Source organism: Sapajus apella, unplaced genomic scaffold, assembly GCF_009761245.1.
Source record: "Sapajus apella isolate SASKATOON/1434 unplaced genomic scaffold, GSC_monkey_1.0 scaffold1, whole genome shotgun sequence".
NCBI classification, from domain to species: domain Eukaryota; kingdom Metazoa; phylum Chordata; class Mammalia; order Primates; family Cebidae; genus Sapajus; species Sapajus apella.
In genome coordinates, this window is record NW_022436941.1 from 8951525 (window position 1) to 8970833 (window position 19309).

Genomic DNA, 19309 nt, shown 5'->3' on the forward strand with positions numbered 1-19309 from the left:
TGCCTGTAATCCCAGCTACTTGGGAGGCTGAGGCAGGAGAATTGCTTGAACCCGGGGAGTGGAGTTTGCCATGAGCTGAGATCACGCCACTGCACTCCAGCCTGGGCAACAGAGCATGACTCTGTCTCAAAAAAAAAAAAAGGAAAAATTTAATAAAAAGATTAAGGATTTTTTTGTATTACATATTATGATGTAGTCAACTAACTTTAAATTGTAGTTTTGCTATACTAAAGTAGTTTATTTCTGCTGTCTCATCTCTATTTTATAAAAATATTTATAGAAAACAAATTCTAGTACTTCTGATAAGAAAAAGAGAGGCCTTTTAACAAGTACTCCATCTTCAGAGACAACTGGTTTTGTGGTAAGCATTAGCATTTGGCACTTATAGTATCTATTTTTTGGCTCCTTCTCTGCCCATTATTCTGTTTTTCTCATATCAGGGGTATATTGCCTATAGAGAATAATATCTGTGTTTTTCTGTTCCTAAAGCACACTTTCTTTTTTTTTTTTTTTAGACGGAGTTTCGCTCTTGTTACCCAGGCTGGAGTGCAATGGCGCGATCTCGGCTCACCGCAACCTCCGCCTCCTGGGTTCAGGCAATTCTCCTGCCTCAGCCTCCCGAGTAGCTGGGATTACAGGCACGCGCCACCATGCCCAGCTAATGTTTTGTATTTTTAGTAGAGACGGGGTTTCACCATGTTGACCAGGATGGTCTTGATCTCTTGACCTCGTGATCCACCCGCCTTGGCCTCCCACAGTGCTGGGATTACAGGCTTGAGCCACCGTGCCCGGCCTCATGTTTAAGTCTTGAGTTAATTTTTGTACAATGTGTAAGGAAAGGGTCCAGTTTCAGCTTTTTTTTTTTAGACGGAGTTTCTCTCTTGTTACCCAGGCTGGGATTACAGGCACGCGCCACCATGCCCAGCTAATGTTTTGTATTTTTAGTAGAGACGGGGTTTCACCATGTTGACCAGGATGGTCTTGATCTCTTGACCTCGTGATCCACCCGCCTTGGCCTCCCACAGTGCTGGGATTACAGGCTTGAGCCACCGCGCCCGGCCAAGCACACTTTCAATGGAAGTACTCTGTATACTCCTATACATGCAAGAGAGAAGGAGAGATTAGAGTACTGCAGCAACAACCAGGATTCTTCTTTATTTTCCCTTCAGTTTAAAAAATTGTGGTGAAACATACACAACATAAAATTTATAATTTTAACCATTTTTAAGTGTACAGTTGAAGTACATTCATTCATGTTGTTATGTAACCATCACCACTCTTACTCTCTAGAAGTTTTTTCATCTTGCAAAACTGAAATTTCATATTCATTGAACAGTAACTTCCTACTCCTCCCTACCCCAGCCCCTGGAAATTACCATTTTACTCTCTGTTTCTATGAATTTGATTATGCTAGGTACCTCATATAAGTAGAACCATACAGTATTTGTCCTTTGTATTTAGCTTATGTCACTAGCATGGCATCTTCAGGTTCATCTATGTTACAACTTGCATCAGAATTTTATTTTTAAGGATGAATCGATATTCCATTATATGTGTATGACACATTTTGTTTATCCATGTTTTAGCAAGTATCAGTACTGCATTTCTTTTTTTATGACCAATGTATTAGTCTGTGTTTTTGGTTGTCTTGACTATACACAGTCATCCCTCAGTATCCCTGGGGGATTGGTTTCAGGACTTCTCAAAGATACCAAAATATGTGGATGCTACAGTTCCTGATATAAAATGGCATGGTATTGTTTTTTTCATGTAACCTATGTGCATCCTGTATACCTTAAATCATCTCTAAATCAATTGGTCATCTTTTTTGAAATTTTGAATTTGGTACAGAAATATGTGATTTCAATAACCTGACAGAAAAATGGATATGGTGCTTAGGAGAGAGTTCTGTGTTAGAGACAGTGATTTTAAAAATCTTTGTTGTTCAAATGGTAGGCAAGAACATAAGGGAAGAATGCTGGGAAGTTTACATTTAAAAGAAGAGCAGGGGAAATATAGGAAGCATGGTTGCTGGATAGATAAATTTCATTTAGTAGGCACTTGATAAATGTTTGGATGGCTGAATAGAAAAAAACATGTTTCATAGCAAACAAAAATTCCTTATTAAAAAATAACTTTAAAGTGAAAGAACGTTATAACCCTCTTTACTGATTGATTTGTCTCTAAACATGCACCTTTTGAAGAGTTATTTCCAAATGTCAATAATTATGTTTATTCATATGAAATTGTTTCTGTGTCAAGTTTATGGGAAAATGCTTCCAATGATATGGTATTTTAAAACTTTTCTTTAATTACTTAAAAATCATTGCTTTTGCAATATTTAACTTCTACAAAAGAATAATGTATTCTTTTATAGGTTGATTTGTCTTCAGTGCAAAAAGCATCTTGTGAAGAACTGTTCCCAAATGTCAGCAATTATGTTAATTCAAATGAAATTGTTCCTATGTTAAGTTTGCGGGAAAATTCTTCAAATGAGGTAGTATTTTCTATTTTTCCTTGGATTACTAAAGAAAACAATTACTGTTACATTAGATACTTTGCATATGAGGTGCTTTAAGAAATCTCTTAACTCATCAGATACGTAATTTGCTAATATTTTCTCCTATTCTGCAGGTTACCTTTATATACTTTGGTTAGGGTCTTTGATGTCCATGAAGGACAATTTGTCCGTTTTTTCTTTTGTTGCCCATTCCCTTGGTGCCCTATGCAAGAAATCATTGTAAAATCAAATGTCTGAAGCTTTTGCCTTATATTTTCTTTTCTTTCTTTTTTTTTTTTAGACAGTCTCACTCTGTCCTCCTTGCTGGAGTGGCAAGGTGCAGTCAAGCCTCACAGGCTCACTGCAGCCTTGACTTCCAGGACTCAGCTTATCTTCCCATAGCAGCCTCTCGAGTAGCTATGACTACAGGTGTAAGCCACCATGCCCAGCTAATTTTTTATATTTTTTTGTAGAGGCAGTGTTTTGTCATGGTGTCCAGGCTACTGTCCTGTATTCTCTTCAAATGTTTTTTGTTTTAGGTCTTGCATTTAGGTTATTGATCCATTTTTGAGTTAATTTTTGTGTATTGTGTTAGGTAAGGGTCCAATTTCATTCTTTTGCATGTGAATATCCAGTTTTCTCAGCATAATTTGTTGAAGAGACCATCCTTTCCCCCAGTGGATGCTTGCGCACCCTTGCCAAAAGTCATTTAACCATACATATGAGGGTTTATTTCTGAGCTCTCTATTCCATTGATTTATATGTCTGTCTTTATGTTAGTACCATATGGCTTTGATTACTGAAGCTCTGTGCATTTTGAAATCAGGAAGTGTGAGCCCTCCAGCTTTGTTCTTCTTTTTCATTATTGTTTTTAGTATTCAGTATCCCTGGAGATTCCATGTGAATTTTAAGATGGGTTTTTCTGTTTCTGCAAAAAAGAAAAATCATTGGGTTTTTGATAGAGATTGAATGGAATCTGTAGATCACCCTGGGTAGTAATGGCATCTTAACAGTATTACATCTTCCAATCCATAAACATGGGATGTGTTTTCATTTATTTATGTCTTCTTTAATTTATTTCACCAATGTTTTGTAGTTTTCACTGTGTAGATCTTTGACTTATTTGGTTAATTCCTAAATATTCTTTTGGATGCTATTATGAATTGAATTGTAATTTATTATCAGATTGCTCGTTGTTAATATGTAGAAATTCACCTGGTTTTTGTGTTTTGACTTTGCATCCTGCTAATTTGCTGAATTCATTTATTCTAACAATTTTTAATTCAATCTTTAGGGTTACCATAATGATAACATGTTATCTGTGAACAGAAATAATTTTACTTCTTGCTTTACAATTTGGATGCCTTTTGTTTCTTTTTCTTGCCTAATTGCTCTGGCTAGAACTATCAGTAGTATGTTGAAAATGCAGACATCCTTGCCTTTTTCATCGTCTTAGAGGAAAAGCTTTACATCTTTCACCACTGAATGTGATATTTACTGTGGGGTTTTCATATATGGCCATATTAGTTTTTTCACATTGCTATAAAGAAATACTTGAGATTGGATTATTTATTTATTTATTTATTTATTATAATTTTATTTATATTTTTATTTTATTTTTTTATTGCATTTTAGATTTTGGGGTACATGTGAAGAACATGCAAGATTGTTGCATAGGTACACACATGGCTGTGTGATTTGCTGCCTTCCTCCCCTTCATCTATATCTGGCATTTCTCCCCATGCTATCTCTCCCCAACTCCCCACCCCCTGCTGAACCTCCCCTATTTCCCCCAGCAGACCCCAGTGTGTAGTGCTCCCCTCCCTGTGTCCATGTGTTCTCATTGTTCAACACCCACCTATGAGTGAGAACATGCAGTGTTTGATTTTCTGCTCCTGTGTCACTTTGCTGAGAATGATGGTTTCCAGGTTCATCCATGTCCCCACAAAGGACATGAACTCATCGTTTTTGAAGGCTGCATAATATTCCATGGTGTATATATGCCACATTTTCCCTGTCCAGTCTATCATCGATGGGCATTTGGGTTGGTTCCAGGTCTTTGCTATTGTAAACTGTGCTGCAATGAACATTCGTGTGCACGTGTCCTTATAGTAGAACGATTTATAATACTTTTGTTGTATACCCAGTAATGGGATTGCTGGGTGAAATAGAATTTCTATTTCTAGGTCCTTGAGGAATCGCCACACTGTCTTCCACAATGGTTGAACTAATTTACACTCCCACCAACAGTGTAAAAGTGTTCCTATTTCTCCATATCCTCTCCAGCATCTGTTGTCTCCAGATTTTTTAATGATCACCATTCTAACTGGCATGAGATGGTATCTCAATGTGGTTTTGATTTGCATTTCTGTAATGATCAGTGATGATGAGCATTTTTTCATATGTTTGTTGGCCTCACGTATGTCTTCTTTTGTAAAGTGTCTGTTCATATCCTTTGCCCACTTTTGAATGGGCTTGTTTGTTTTTTTCTTGTAAATCTGTTTTAGTTCTTTGCAAATTCTGGATATCAGCCCTTTGTCACATGCATAAACTGCAAAAACTTTTTCCCATTCTGTTGGTTGCCAATTCACTCTAATGACTGTTTCTTTTGCCGTGCAGAAGCTGTGGAGTTTGATTAGGTCCCATTTGTCTGTTTTGGCTTTTGTTGCCAATGCTTTTGGTGTTTTGGTCATGAAGTCCTTGCCTACGCCTATGTCCTGAATGGTTTTGCTTAGATTTTCTTCTAGGGTTTTTATGGTGTTAGGTCTTATGTTTAAGTCTTTAAACCATCTGGAGTTAATTTTAGTGTAAGGTGTCAGGAAGGGGTCCAGTTTCTGCTTTCTGTACATGGCTAGCCAGTTTTCCCAACACCATTTATTAAACAGGGAATCCTTTCCCCATTGCTTGTTTTTGTCAGGTTTGTCAAAGATCGGATGGTCATAGATATGTTGTGTGGCCTCCAAGGCCTCTGTTCTGTTCCATTGGTCTATATCTTTGTTTTGGTACCAGTACCATGCTGTTTTGATTACTGTAGCCTTGTAGTATAGTTTGAAGTCCAGTAGTGTGATGCCTCCCATTTTGTTCTTTTTGCTTAGAATTGACTTGGCTATGCAGGCTCTCTTTTGGTTCCATATGAAGTTTAAGGTGTTTTTTTCCAGTTCTGTGAAGAAGGTCATTGGTAGCTTGATGGGGATAGCGTTGAATCTGTAAATTACTTTGGGCAGTATGGCCATTTTCACGATATTGATTTTTCCTAATCTTGAACATGGAATGTTTTTCCGTCTGTTTCTGTCCTCTCTTATTTTGTTGAGCAGTGGCTTGTAGTTCTCCTTGAAGAGGTCCTTTATGTTCCTTGTTAGTTGTATTCCTAGGTATTTAATTCTCTTTGTAGCAATTGTGAATGGCAGTTCGTTCTTGATTTGGCTCTCTTTAAGTCTGTTATTGGTGTATAGGAATGCCTGTGATTTTTGCACATTGATTTTGTATCCTGAGACTTTGCTGAAGTTGTTTATCAGTTTCAGGAGATTTTGGGCTGAGACGATGGGGTCTTCTAGATATACAATCATGTCGTCTGCAAATAGAGACAATTTGACTTCCTCCTTTCCTATTTGAATACTCTTTATTTCTTTTTTTTTTTTTTTTTTTTGCCTGATTGCTCTGGCTAGAACTTCCAGTACTATATTGAATAGGAGTGGTGAGAGAAGGCATCCTTGTCTAGTGCCAGATTTCAAAGTGAATGCTTCCAGTTTTTGCCTATACAGTATGATATTGGCTTTTGGTTTGTCATAAATAGCTTTTATTATTTTGAGATACGTTCCATCAATACCTAGCTTATTGAGGGTTTTTAGCATAAAGGGCTGTTGAATTTTGTCAAAGGCCTTCTCTGCATCAATTGAGATAATTTGTGGTTTTTGTCTTTGGTTCTGTTTATGTGGTGAATTACGTTTATAGACTTGCGTATGATGAAACAGTCTTGCATCCCCGGGATGAATCCTACTTGATCATGGTGGATAAGCTTTTTGATGTGCTGTTGCAATCGGCTTGCCAGCATTTTATTGAAGATATTTGCATCTATGTTCATTATGGATATTGGCCTGAAGTTTTCTTTTCTTGTTGAGTCTCTGCTGGGTTTTGGTATCAGGATTATGTTGGTCTCATAAAATGATATGGGAAGGATTCCCTCTTTTTGGATTATTTGTAATAGTTTCAGAAGGAATGGTACCAGCTCCTCTTTTTATGTCTGGTAGAATTCGGCTATGAACCCATCCGGACCTGGGCTTTTTTTGGGTGGTAGGCTCTTAAGTGCTGCCTCAACTGTAGACCTTGTTATTGGTCTATTCAAGGTTTCTACTTCTTCCTGGTTTAGGCTTGGGAGGATGCAAGTGTCCAGGAATTTATTCATTTCTTCCGGGTTTACTAGTTTATGTGCATAGAGTTGTTGGTAATACTCTCTGATGATGGTTTGAATTTTGTGGAATCTGTGGTGATATCTCCTTTATTGTTTTTTATTGCATCTATTTCGTTATTCTCTATTTACTTTTTTATTAATCTGGCTAGTGGTCTGTATATATTATTGATCTTTTCAAAAAACCAGCTCCTGGATTTATTGATTTTTTAAAGGGCTTTTTGTATCTCTGTCTCCTTCAGTGCTGCTCTGATCTTAATTATTTCTTGTCTTCTGCTAGGTTTTGAGTTTTTTTGATCTTGCTCCTCTAGCTCTTTCAATTTTGATGATAGGCTGTCCATTTTAGGTCTCTCCTTGCTTCTCATGTGGACATTTATTGCTATATATTTTCCTCTAGAGACTGCTTTAAATGTCTCCCAGAGATTCTGGTATGTTGTGTCTTCGTTCTCGTTGGTTTCAAAGAACATCTTTATTTCTGCCCTCATTTCATTGTTTATCCAGGCAACATTCAAGAGCCGGTTGTTCAGTTTCTATGAAGCTGTGTGGTTCTGAGTTAGATTCTGAATTTTGAGTTCTAACTTGATTGCACTGTGGTCTGAGAGACTGTTTGTTATGATTTTCGTTCTTTTGCATTTCCTGAGGAGTGATTTACTTCCAATTATGTGGTCAATTTTAGAGTTGGTGCGTTGTGGTACTGAGAAGAATGTGTATTCTGTGGATTTGGGGTGGAGAGTTCTGTAAATGTCTGTTCGGTTTGCTTGATCCTGCTCTGAGTTCAAGTCCTGGATATCCTTGTTAATTTTCTGTCTGGTTGATCTGTCTAATATTGACAATGGGGTGTTAAAGTCTCCCACTATTATTATGTGGGAGTCTAAGTCTCTTTGTAAGTCATTAAGAACTTGCCTTATGTATCTGGGTGCTCCTGTATTGGGTGCATATATATTTAGGATTGTAAGGTCTTCTTGTTGCATTGATCCTTTTACCATTATGTAATGTCCTTCTTTGTCTCTCTTGATCTTTGTTGCTTTAAAGTCTCTTTTATCAGAGACGAGAATTGCAACTCCTGCTTTTTTTTTGCTCTCCATTTGCTTGGTAAATCTTCCTCCATTCCTTTATTTTGAGCCTCTGTGTATCCATGCATGTGTGATGGGTTTCCTGGATACAGCATACCAATGGGTTGGCTTTTTATCCAATTTGCCAGTCTGTGTCTTTTGATTGGGGCATTTAGCCCATTTACATTTCAGGTTAATATTGTTATGTGTGAATTTGATCCTGCCATTTTGATGCTAGCTGGCTGTTTTGCCCATTAGTTGATGCAGTTTCTTCATTGTGTTGATGCTCTTTACCATTTGGTATGTTTTTGGAGTGGCTGGTACTGGTTGTTCCTTTCTATGTTTAGTGCCTCTTTCAGGAGCTCTTGTAAAGCAGGCCTGGTGGTGATGAAATCTCTGAGTACTTGCTTGTTTGCAAAGGATTTTATTTTTTCTTCACTTATGAAGGTTAGTTTGGCTGGATATGAAATTCTGGGTTGAAAGTTCTTTTCTTTAAGGATGTTGAATATTGGCCCCCACTCTTCTGGCTTGTAGGGTTTCTGCTGAGATCTGCTGTGAGTCTGATGGACTTCCCTCTGTGAGTAACTCGACCTTTCTCTCTGGCTGCCCTTAGCATTTTTTCCTTCATTTCAACCCTGGTGAATCTGACAATTATGTGCCTTGGTGTTGCTCTTCTTGAGGAATATCTTTGTGGTGTTCTCTGTATTTCTGGACTTGAATATTGGCCTGCCTTGCTAGGTTGGGGAAGTTTTCCTGGATGATATCCTGAAGAATATTTTCCAGCTTGGATTCATTCTCTTCCTCACATTCAGGTACACCTATCAAACATAGATTAGGTCTTTTCACATAGTCCCACATTTCTTGGATACTTTGTTCATTCCTTTTTACCCTTTTTTCTCTAATCTTGCCTTCTCATTTTATTTCATTGAGTTGATCTTCGACCTCTGATATCCTTTCTTCTGCTTGGTCAATTCGGCTGTTGAAACTTGTGCATGCTTCGCAAAGTTCCCATGTTGTGTTTTTCAGCTCCATCAATTCACTTATATTCCTCTCTAAGTTGTCTATTCTCATTAGCATTTCATCAAATCTGTTTTTAAGGTTCTTTGTTTCTTTGCATTGGGCTAGAACATTCTTTTAGCTCACAGAAGTTTCTTATTACCCACCTTCTGAAGCCTGATTCTGTCAATTCATCACACTCATTCTCCATCCAGTTTTGTTCCCTTACTGGTGAGGAGTTATGATCCCTTGTAGGATGAAAGGCATTCTGGTTTCGGGTGCTTTCATCCTTTTTGCGGTGGTTTCTTCCCATCTTTATGGATTTATCCACCTGTCGTCTTTGAAGTTGTTGACTTTCAGATTGGGTCTCTGAATGGACATCCAGTTTGTTGACGATGAAGTTATTTTTTTCTGTTTCTTTGTTTTCCTTCTAACAGTCTGGCCCCTTTACTGTAGGACTGCTGAGGTCCACTCCAGGCCCTGCTTTCCTGGGGATCACCTGCAGCAGCTAGTTTTACTTCTGTTTTTTGTTTATGAATTCATTCTGTTTTGGTCAGAGAAAATACTTTGTATGATATCTATTTTTCTAAATATATTGAGACTTAATTTATGGCCTGATACATGGTCTATCCTGTAAAATATTCCATGTGCATTTGAGATGGATATATATGCTGTTATTTGAAAGATTGTTCTGTATATATGTTACATATAATTTGATTTATTATGTTAAGTTCTCTATTTTCTTATTCCCTCTGTCTGGTTATTCTATTGATTATTGAGAGGGAGGTTTTGAAGTCATCAGCTATAATTATAGAGTTGTCTGCTTTTCCGTTCAGTTCTGTCAGTTTTTACTTCATATATTTTGATGGTCTGTCATTCATTGTCTAAATGTTTATAATTGTTATATGTTCTTGCTATCTTGAGTCTTTTATTAATATATAATTTTCACCTTTGTCTCTTATAACCTTTTGGTTGAAACTTTATCTGATAGTATTATAGCTACTCCTGCTCTCTTTTGGTTACTATTTACATGGAGTATCTTTTCTTATTCTTTCAATTTATTTATGTCTTTGGATATAAAGTGAATCTCTTATAAATAACATATAGCATTTTTTTTTTTTTTGAGTCAGAGTTTCGCTCTTGTTACCCAGGCTGGAGCGCAATGGCGCGATCTTGGCTCACTGCAACCTCCGCCTCCTGGGTTCAGGCAATTCTCCTGCCTCAGCCTCCTGAGTAGCTGGGATTACAGGCACGCGCCACCATGCCCAGCTAATGTTTTGTATTTTTAGTAGAGACGGGGTTTCACCATTTTGACCAGGATTATCTCGATCTCTTGACCTCGTGATCCACCCGCCTCGGCCTCCCAAAGTGCTGGGATTACAGGCGTGAGCCACCGCGCCCGGCCTTAGCATATGTTTTAATCCATTTTGCCCATCCCAGTTTTTCCATTGGATAATTTAATTCATTTATTTAAAATACTCACTGATAAGGACAGACTTATTTGTGTCATTTTGCTCATTGTTCCCGATATGCCTTTATCTTTTTTGCCCTTCACTTTCTACATTACTGTCTTCTTTTGTGGTTAATTGATTTTTTGTAGTGATGTATTTGAATTTATTTCTTATTTCCTTTCGTGTACGTTCTGTACCTATTTTTTTTTTTTTTGTAGTTACCAGAGGGGTTACCTTTAGCAATCTAAAGTTATGATACTCTAATTTGAGTTTATGGTTAACTTCAATGACATGCAAAAACATTGCCCCTTTACATCTCTGTCCCACCCCTTTCAGATGATGATTTTAACATTTTATACATCAGATGCCTTAAAACATAAATTAATAAATTTTTTGAGATGGAAACTTACTGTATTGCCCAAGCGAAAGTGCAGTGGCACACTCACTGCAACCCTTACCTCCCAGGCTCAAGATATCCTCTCAGTTTGGCTTCCTGAGTAGGTGGGGCTACAGGTATGCACCACCATGTCCAGCTAATTTCGTATTTTTTGCAGAGACAGTTTTGTCATGTTTCTCGGGCTGGTCTCTAGAACTCCTCGGCTTAAGTGATCTGCCTGCCTTACTTCCCAAAGTACTGGGATTACTGTACCCAGACAATAATACTTTTAAACACTTCAGTCTTTTAAATTATGAAAATAAAATGTGAGTTACCAACCAACGTTGCAATAATACTAGCTCTTACATCATGAAGAATGCAGTGATTAACTTTTGGAGTTTTTATTATCTGAGGATATTTTTAGGTACAGACAAAGGAAATATAAATATAAAAATCTTGGGTTTTCTTCTTAGAACTTGGTAGACATTAATTTCTTGTTATATTTCAGAGGTTTCTTTGGTTACTGATATGGATTGACTGTGTCCCCACCTAACTTTCAACTTGAATTGTGTGTCCCAGAATTCCCATGTGTTGTCTGGGAGGGACCCAGAGGGAAGTAATTGAATCATGGGGGCTGGTCTTTCCAGTGCTATTCTCATGATAGTGAATAAGTCTCACAAGATCTGATGGGTTTATCAGGGGTTTCTGCATTTGCTTCTTCCTCATGTTCTCTAGCCACCATGTAAGAAGTGCCTTTTGCCTCCTGTCATGATTCTAAGGCCTCCCAAGTTATGTGGAACTGTACGTCCAATTAAACCTCTTTTTCTTCCAAGTCTCAGGTATGTCTTTTTAAGCAGAGTGAAAATGGACTAATAGAGTAAATTGATACCAAAGAGGTGGGGTGTTGCTGAACAGATACACCAAAATGTGGAAGCAACTGTGGAGCTCAGTATCAGGGAGAGTTTGGAACAGTTTGGAGAGCTGAGAAGAAGACATGAAAACATGGGAAAGTTTGGAACCTCCTAGAGACTTGTTGAATGGCTTTGACAAAAATGCTGATAGTGATATGAACAGTAAGGCCCAGACTGAGGTGGTCTCGGAGATGAAGAACTTGTAGGGAACTAGAGCAAAGGTGAATCTTGTCATGTTTTGGCATATTAGCAAAGAGACTGGCAGCATTTTAACCCTACTCTAGAGATTTGTGGAACTTTGAACTTGGGAGAGATGATTTAGGGTATCTGGCAGAAGAAATTTCTAAGTAGCAAAGCATTCAAGACGTGACTTGGGTGCTATTAAAAGTATTCTGTTTTTTGTTTGTTTGTTTGTTTTTTGAGATGGAGTCTCACTCTGTCACCAGGCTGGAGTGCAGTGGTGCAATCTTGGCTCACTGCAACCTCCACCTCTACCAGGTTCAAGTGATTCTCCTGCCTCAGCCTCCTGAGTAGCTGGGACTACAGGTGTCTGCCAACACACCCAGCTAATTTTTGTATTTTTAGTAGAGATGGGGTTTCACCGTGTTGGCCAGAATCGTCTCGATCTCTTGACTTCCAGTCCTCCTGTCTGTCCTCCCAAAGTGTTGGGATTACAGGCATGAGCCACCATGTCTGGCCAGCATTTTGTTTTAAAAGAGAAGCAGGGCATAAAAGTTTCAAAAGTGTGGAGACTGACAATGTGATAGAAAGGAGAATTCCATTTTCTGAGGAGAAATTCAAGCTGGCTGCAGAAATTTGCATAAGTAACAAGGAGCCAAATGTTAATCCCCAAGATACTGGGGGAAATGTCTCCAGGGCTTATCAGAGGTCTTCATGGCAGCCCCTCCCATCATAGGCCTGGAGGGCTAGAAGGAAAAAGTGGTTTTCTGGGTCAGGCCCAGGATCCCCATGCTGTATGCAGCCTCAAGACTTGGTGTCCTGCATCTTAGCTGCTCTAGCTGTAGCTGAAAGGGGTCAATGTAGAGCTTGGGCAGGCTTCACATGGTGAAAGCCTCAAGCCTTGGCAGCTTCCACACAGTGTTTAGTCTATGGGTGCACAGAAGTCAAGAATTGAGGTTTGGGAACCTCTGCTTAGATTTCAAAAGATATATGGAAACACCTGGATGCCCAGGGAGAATTTTGCTGCAGGGGCAGGATTCTCACTTCTAGGGCAGTACAGAAGGGAAATGTAGGGTTGGATCCCCCACACAGAATCCCTACTGAGGCACTGCCTAGTGGAGTTGTGAGAAGAGGATCACTGTCCTCTAGACCCTAGAATGGTAGATCCACTGACAGCTTGCACTGTGCACCTGGAAAAGCTGCAGGCATTCAATGCCAGCCCATAAAAGCAGCCAGGGGAAAGTCTGTACTCTGGAAAGCCACAGGGGTGGAGCTGTGTAAGACTGTGGGAACCCACCTTTTGCATCAGTGTGACCTGGAGTCAAAAAAGATCATTTTGGTGAGGACAATCCAAGATGGCCGAATAGGAACAGCTCTGGAGTGCAGTTCCCAATGAGAACACAGAGGGTGAGTGATCACTGCATTTCCAAACAAATTTTTACTGCCCACAGACCAGGAGATTCCCAGGTGGAAAAGTGCCATGAGTCTCCAGCACAGCTTTTTCAGCCAGTGCAGTGGGTCTCCACACAAAAACTCACACAAATCTGGGTGCCGTTTCAATTGGTGCCTGGGATGCCTGGGAGACAGAGTTGCCCATTCAACTCAAAAAGAGGGGGCTGAAACAGGAAACCAGGTGATCTGGCTCAGCGGGTCCCACACCCACAAAGACCAGCAATCTGCAACGCTCTGGACTGAGAGTTTCACAGCAAGCACAGCTGGATCTGGGATGGTCCAGCTCTGTGGGAGAAAGGGCGTCAGCCATTACCAAGGTTGTCCACCACTACCAAGGCAGTCCACCATTACCGAGGCAGTCCATCATTACCGAGGCAGCCTGCCATTACCGAGGCAGTCCGCCATTATAGAGACAGTCCGCCATTACTGAGACAGACTGCCATTACTGAGGCAGTTCTAACTATATCTCTATAAACACAACTGCAAGGAAGTTCACACAGCAGCTGGGCAGAGCCCACGGCAGCTCAGCAACACCTCTGCTGGCAGATTGTGAGTAGGCTACCTCCTCGCTGCGCAGAGCATCTCTGCAAAAAGGCAGCAGCACATCAGGAAAGTATAAATAAAGCCCCATCTTCCCAGGACAGAACACCTGGGTTAAAAAGGTGGTTATGAGCTGTGCTGCAGCAGACTTAAATGTACCTGCCCAGCAGCTCTGAACGGAACAATGGAGCTCACAGCTCAACACTTGAGCTCCTATAAGAGACAGACTGTCTCCTCAAACAGCTCTCCAACCCCATAAATCCAAAGAGACACCTCATAAAGGAGAGCTCAGGCTGATATCTGGCAGATATACTTCTGGGACAAAGATCACAGAAGAAACTGGCAGCAACCCTTACTGTTCTGCAGCCACTGCAGGTGATCCCCAGGCAAGCATGGTCTGGAGTGGACCTCCAGCAGTCCTACAGCAGAGGAGCCTGGCTGTTAGAAGGAAAAATAAAAAATAGAAAGAAATAACTTCATCATCAACAAAAAGGATGTCCGCTCAGAGACCCCATCCAAAAGTCACCAGCTACAAAGATCACAGGTAGATAATCCACAAAGATGGGAAGAAACCAGCACAAAAAGGATGAAAACACCTAAAACCAGAATGCCTCTCCACTGCCAAGGAATCACAACTCCTCACCAGCAAGAGAATAAGGCTGGATAGAGAATGAGTCTGATGAATTGACAGAAACAGGCTTCAGAAAGTGGGTAATAAACTTCTCTGAGCTAAAAGAACATGTTCTAACCCAATGCAAAGAAACTAAGAACTTTGAAAAAATGTTATACGAAATGCTAACAAGAATAAACAGCTTACAAAAGAATATAAATGGACTGATGGAGCTGAAAAACAAAACATGAGAACTTCACGAAGCATACACAAGTTTCAATAGCTGAATTGACTAAGCAGAAGAAAGGATATCAGAGATTGAAGATCAACTCAATGAAATAAAATGAGAAGGCAAGATTATACAAAAATAAGTGAAAAGAATTGAACAAAGCCTCCAAGAAATATGGGATTATGTAAAAAGACTTAATCTACGTTTGATAGGTGTACCTGAATGTGATGGAGAGAATGAATCCAAGCTGGAAAATACTCTTCAGGATGTTATCCAGAACTTCCCCAACCTAGAAAGGCAGGCCAATATTCAAGTCCAGGAAACACAGAGAACACTACAAAGATATTCCTCAAGAAGAGCAACCTCAAGACATATATTTGACAGATTCACCATGGTTGAAATGAAGGAAAAAATGCTAAGGGCAGCCAGAGAGAAAGGTCGGGTTAGCCACAAAGGGAAGCCTATCAGATTCACAGGGGATCTCTCAGCAGAAACCCTACAAGCCAGAAGAGAGTGGGGGCCAATATTCAACATCCTTAAAGAAAAGAACTTTCAACCCAGAATCTCATATCCAGCCAAACTAACCTTCATAAGTGAAGGAAAAATAAAATCCTTTGCAAACAAGCAATTGTGGAGAGATTTCTTCACCACCAGGCCTGCCTTGAAAGAGCTCCTGAAAGAAGCACTAAACATAGAAAGGAACAACCAGTACCAGCTACTCCAAAAACGTGCCGAATGGTAAAGAGCATTGACACAATGAAGAAACTGTGTCAGCTAATGGGCAAAACAGCCAGCTAGCATCAAAATGGCAGGATCAAATTAACACATAACAATATTAACCCTAAATGTAAATGGCTTAATGCCCCAATCAAATGACACAGACTGGCAAATTGGATAAAAAGCCAAAACCCAGGAAGCCCATCTCACATGCAAGGATACACAAAGGCTCAAAATAAGGGGATGGAGGAAGATTTACCAAGCAAATGGAGAGCAAAAAAAGCAGGAGTTGCAATCCTAGTCTCTGATAAAATAGACTTTAAGCCAACAAAGATCAAAAGAGACTAAGAAGGGCATTACACAATGGTAAAAGGATCAATGCAACAAGAAGAGCTAACGATCCTAAATATATAGGAGCCTAATACAGGTGCACCCAGATATATAAAGCAAGTTCTTAATGACCTACAAATAGACTTAGACTCCCAGACAATAATAGTGGGAGACTTTAACACTCCACTATCAATATTAGACAGATCAATGAGACAGAAAATTAACAAGGATATCCAGGACTTGAACTCAGATCCAGACCAAGCAAACCTAATAGATATTTACAGAACTCTCCACCCCAAATCCACAGAATATACATTCTTCTCAGCACCACATCACAATTACTCTAAAATTGACCACATAATTGGAAGTAAATAACTCCTCAGCAAATGCAAAAGAACAGAAATCATAACAGTCTCTCAGACCACAGTACAATCAAATTAGAACTCAGGATTAAGAAACTAACTCAGAACCACACAGCTTCATGGAAACTGAACAACTATTTCTTGAATGTTAACTGGATAAACAATGAAATGAAGGCAGAAATAAAGATGTTCTTCGAAACCAATGAGAACGAAGACAAAACATACCAGAATCTCTGGGACACATTTAAAGCAGTGTCTAGAGGAAGATGTATAGCAATAAATGCCCACATGAGAAGCCAGGAAATATCTAAAATCGACACTCTATCAGATCAAAAACACTAAAAAGCTAGCAGAAGACAAGAAATAACTAAGATCAGGGCAGAATTGAAGAAGATAGAGACACAAAAAACCCTTCAAAAAATCAATAAATCCAGGAGCTGGTGTTTGGAAAAGATCAACAAAATAAAGCACTAACCAGATTAATAAAAAAGAATAAAGAGAAGAATCAAATAGATGCAATAAAAAATGATAAAAGGGATATCACCACTGATTCCACAGAAATACAAACTAGCATCAGAGATTATTACAAAGAACTCTATGCACATAAATCAGTAAACCTGGAAGAAATGGATAAATTCCTGGACACTTGCACCCTGCCATGCCTAAACCAGGAAGAAGTCAAAACCCTGAATAGACCAATTACAAGGACTGAAGTTGAGGCAGGAATTAATAGCCTATAAACCAAAATAAACTGAGGTCCAGATGGGTTCACAGGTGAATTCTACCAGACATACAAAGGCTAGCTGGTACCACTACTTCTGAAACTATTCCAAACAATCCAAAAAGAGGGAATCCTCCCCAAATCATTTTACGAGACCAACCATCATGCTGATACCAAAACCCGGCAGAGACTCAACAAGAAAATAAAACTTCAGGCCAATATACATGATGAACATTGATGCTAAAATCTTCAATAAAATACTTGCAAACAGATTGCAACAGCACATGAAAAGTGTATCCATCATGATCAAGTAGTCTTCATCCCAGGGATGCAAAGCTGGTTCAACATACACAAGTCTATAAACGTAATTTACCACATAAACAGAACCAAAGACATAAACTACATGATTATCTCAATACATGCAGAGAAGGCCTTTGACAAATTTCAACAGCGCTTTATGCTAAAAACTCTCAATAAACTAGGTATTGATGGAATGTATCTCAAAATAATAAAAGCTATTTATGACAAACCCACAGTCAATATCATACTGACTGGGCAAAAACTGGAAGCATTCTTTTTGAAATGTGGCACAAGACAAGGATGTCCTCTCTCACCACTCCTATTCAATAGAAAATTGGAAGTTCTAGCCAGAGTAATCTGGCAAGAAAAGAGAAATAAAGTGTATTCAATTAGGAAAGGAGGAAGTCAAATTGTCTTTATTTGCAGAAGACAGGATTGTATATTTAGAAGACCCCATCATCTCAGCCCAAAATCATCTGAAACTGATAAGCAATTTCAGCAAAGTCTCAGGATACAAAATCAATGTGCAGAAATCACAAGCATTCCTATACACCAATAACAGGCTTAAAGAGAGCCAAATCAAGAATGAACTGCCATTCATAATTGCCACAAAGAGAATAAAATACTTAGGAATACAACTAACAAAGGTGGAAAGGACCTCTTCAAGGAGAACTACAAACCACTGCTCAAGGAAATGAGAGAGGACACAAACAGATGGAACAACATTCCATGCTCATGGTTAGGAAGAATCAATATTGTGAAAATGGCCATACTGCCCAAAAGAATTTATAGATTCATTGCTGTCCCCATCAAGCTACCTATGACCCTCTTCACAAAACTGGAAAAAAAAACACCTTAAACTTCATATGGAACCAAAAGAGAGCATGCATAGCTAAGTCAATTCTAAGCAAAAAGAACAAAACTGGAGGCATCATGCTACCTGACTTCAAACTATACTACAAGGCTACAGTAATCAAAACAGCACGATACTGGTACCAAAACAGAGATATAGACCAATGGAACAGAACAGAGGTCTCAGAGGCAACGCCACATGTCTACAACCATCTGATCTTTGACAAACGTGACAAAAACAAGCAATGGGGAAAGGATTCCCTGTTTAATAAATGATGTTGGAAAAACTGGCTAGCCGTGTGCAGAAAGCAGAAACTGGACCCCTTCCTGATACCTTACACTAAAATTAACTACAGATGGTTTAAAGACTTAAACATAAGACCTAACACCATAAAAACCATAGAAGAAAAACCTAGGCAAAATCATTCAGGACATAGGCATAGGCAAGGACTTCATGACTACAACACCAAAAGCATTGGCAACAAAAGCCAAAATAGACAAATGGGATCTAATTAAACTCCAGAGCTTCTGCACAGCAAAAGAAACAATTGTTAGAGTGAACCGGCCACCAACAGAATGGGAAAAAATTTTTGCAGTCCACCCATCTGACAAAGGGCTAATATCCAGAATCTGCAACAGCTAAAACAGATTTACAAGAAAAAAACAAACAAACCCGTTCAAAAGTGGGTAACATATATGAGGCCAACAAACGTGAAAAAATGCTCATGATCACTGGTCATTAGAGAAATGCAAATCAAAATCACATTGAGATACCATCTCACACCAGTTAGAATAGCGATCATTAAAAAATCTGGAGACAGACGCTGGAGAGGGTGTGGAGAAATAGGAACACTTTTACACTGTTGGTGGGAGTGTAAATTAGTTCAACCATTATGGAAGCCAGTGTGGCAATTCCTCAAGGACCTAGAAATAGAAATTCTATTTCACCCAGCAATCCCATTACTGGGTATACAACAAAAGTATTATAAATCGTTCTACTATAAGGACACATGCACACGAATGTTCATTGAAGTACTGTTTACAATAGCAAAGACCTGGAACCAACCCAAATGCCCATTGATGATAGACTGGACAGGGAAAATATGGCACACATAAACCCTGGAATGCTATGCAGCCATAAAAATCGATGAGCTTGTGTCCTTTGTAGAGACATGGATGAACCTGGAAACCATCATTCTCAGCAAACCAACACAAGAACAGAAAATCAAACACTGCATGTTCTCACTCACAGACGGGTGTTGAACAATGAGAACACATGGACACAGGGAAGGGAGCGTAGTACTCTGGAGTCTGTTGAGGAGGAC

The 19309-nt window shown here is 39.2% G+C and overlaps 1 protein-coding gene across 1 annotated transcript in view; it reads left to right on the plus strand.

Moving 5' to 3' along the window:
- Nucleotides 1–19309, plus strand: part of MEIKIN (meiotic kinetochore factor) — a 120234-nt gene that overhangs the window by 75250 nt on the left and 25675 nt on the right. Inside the window, exons 10-11 of the mRNA XM_032259635.1 lie at nucleotides 281–361; nucleotides 2378–2497. Coding sequence (XP_032115526.1) covers nucleotides 281–361; nucleotides 2378–2497 — 201 coding nt within the window. The remainder of the gene's footprint in view (nucleotides 1–280; nucleotides 362–2377; nucleotides 2498–19309) is intronic.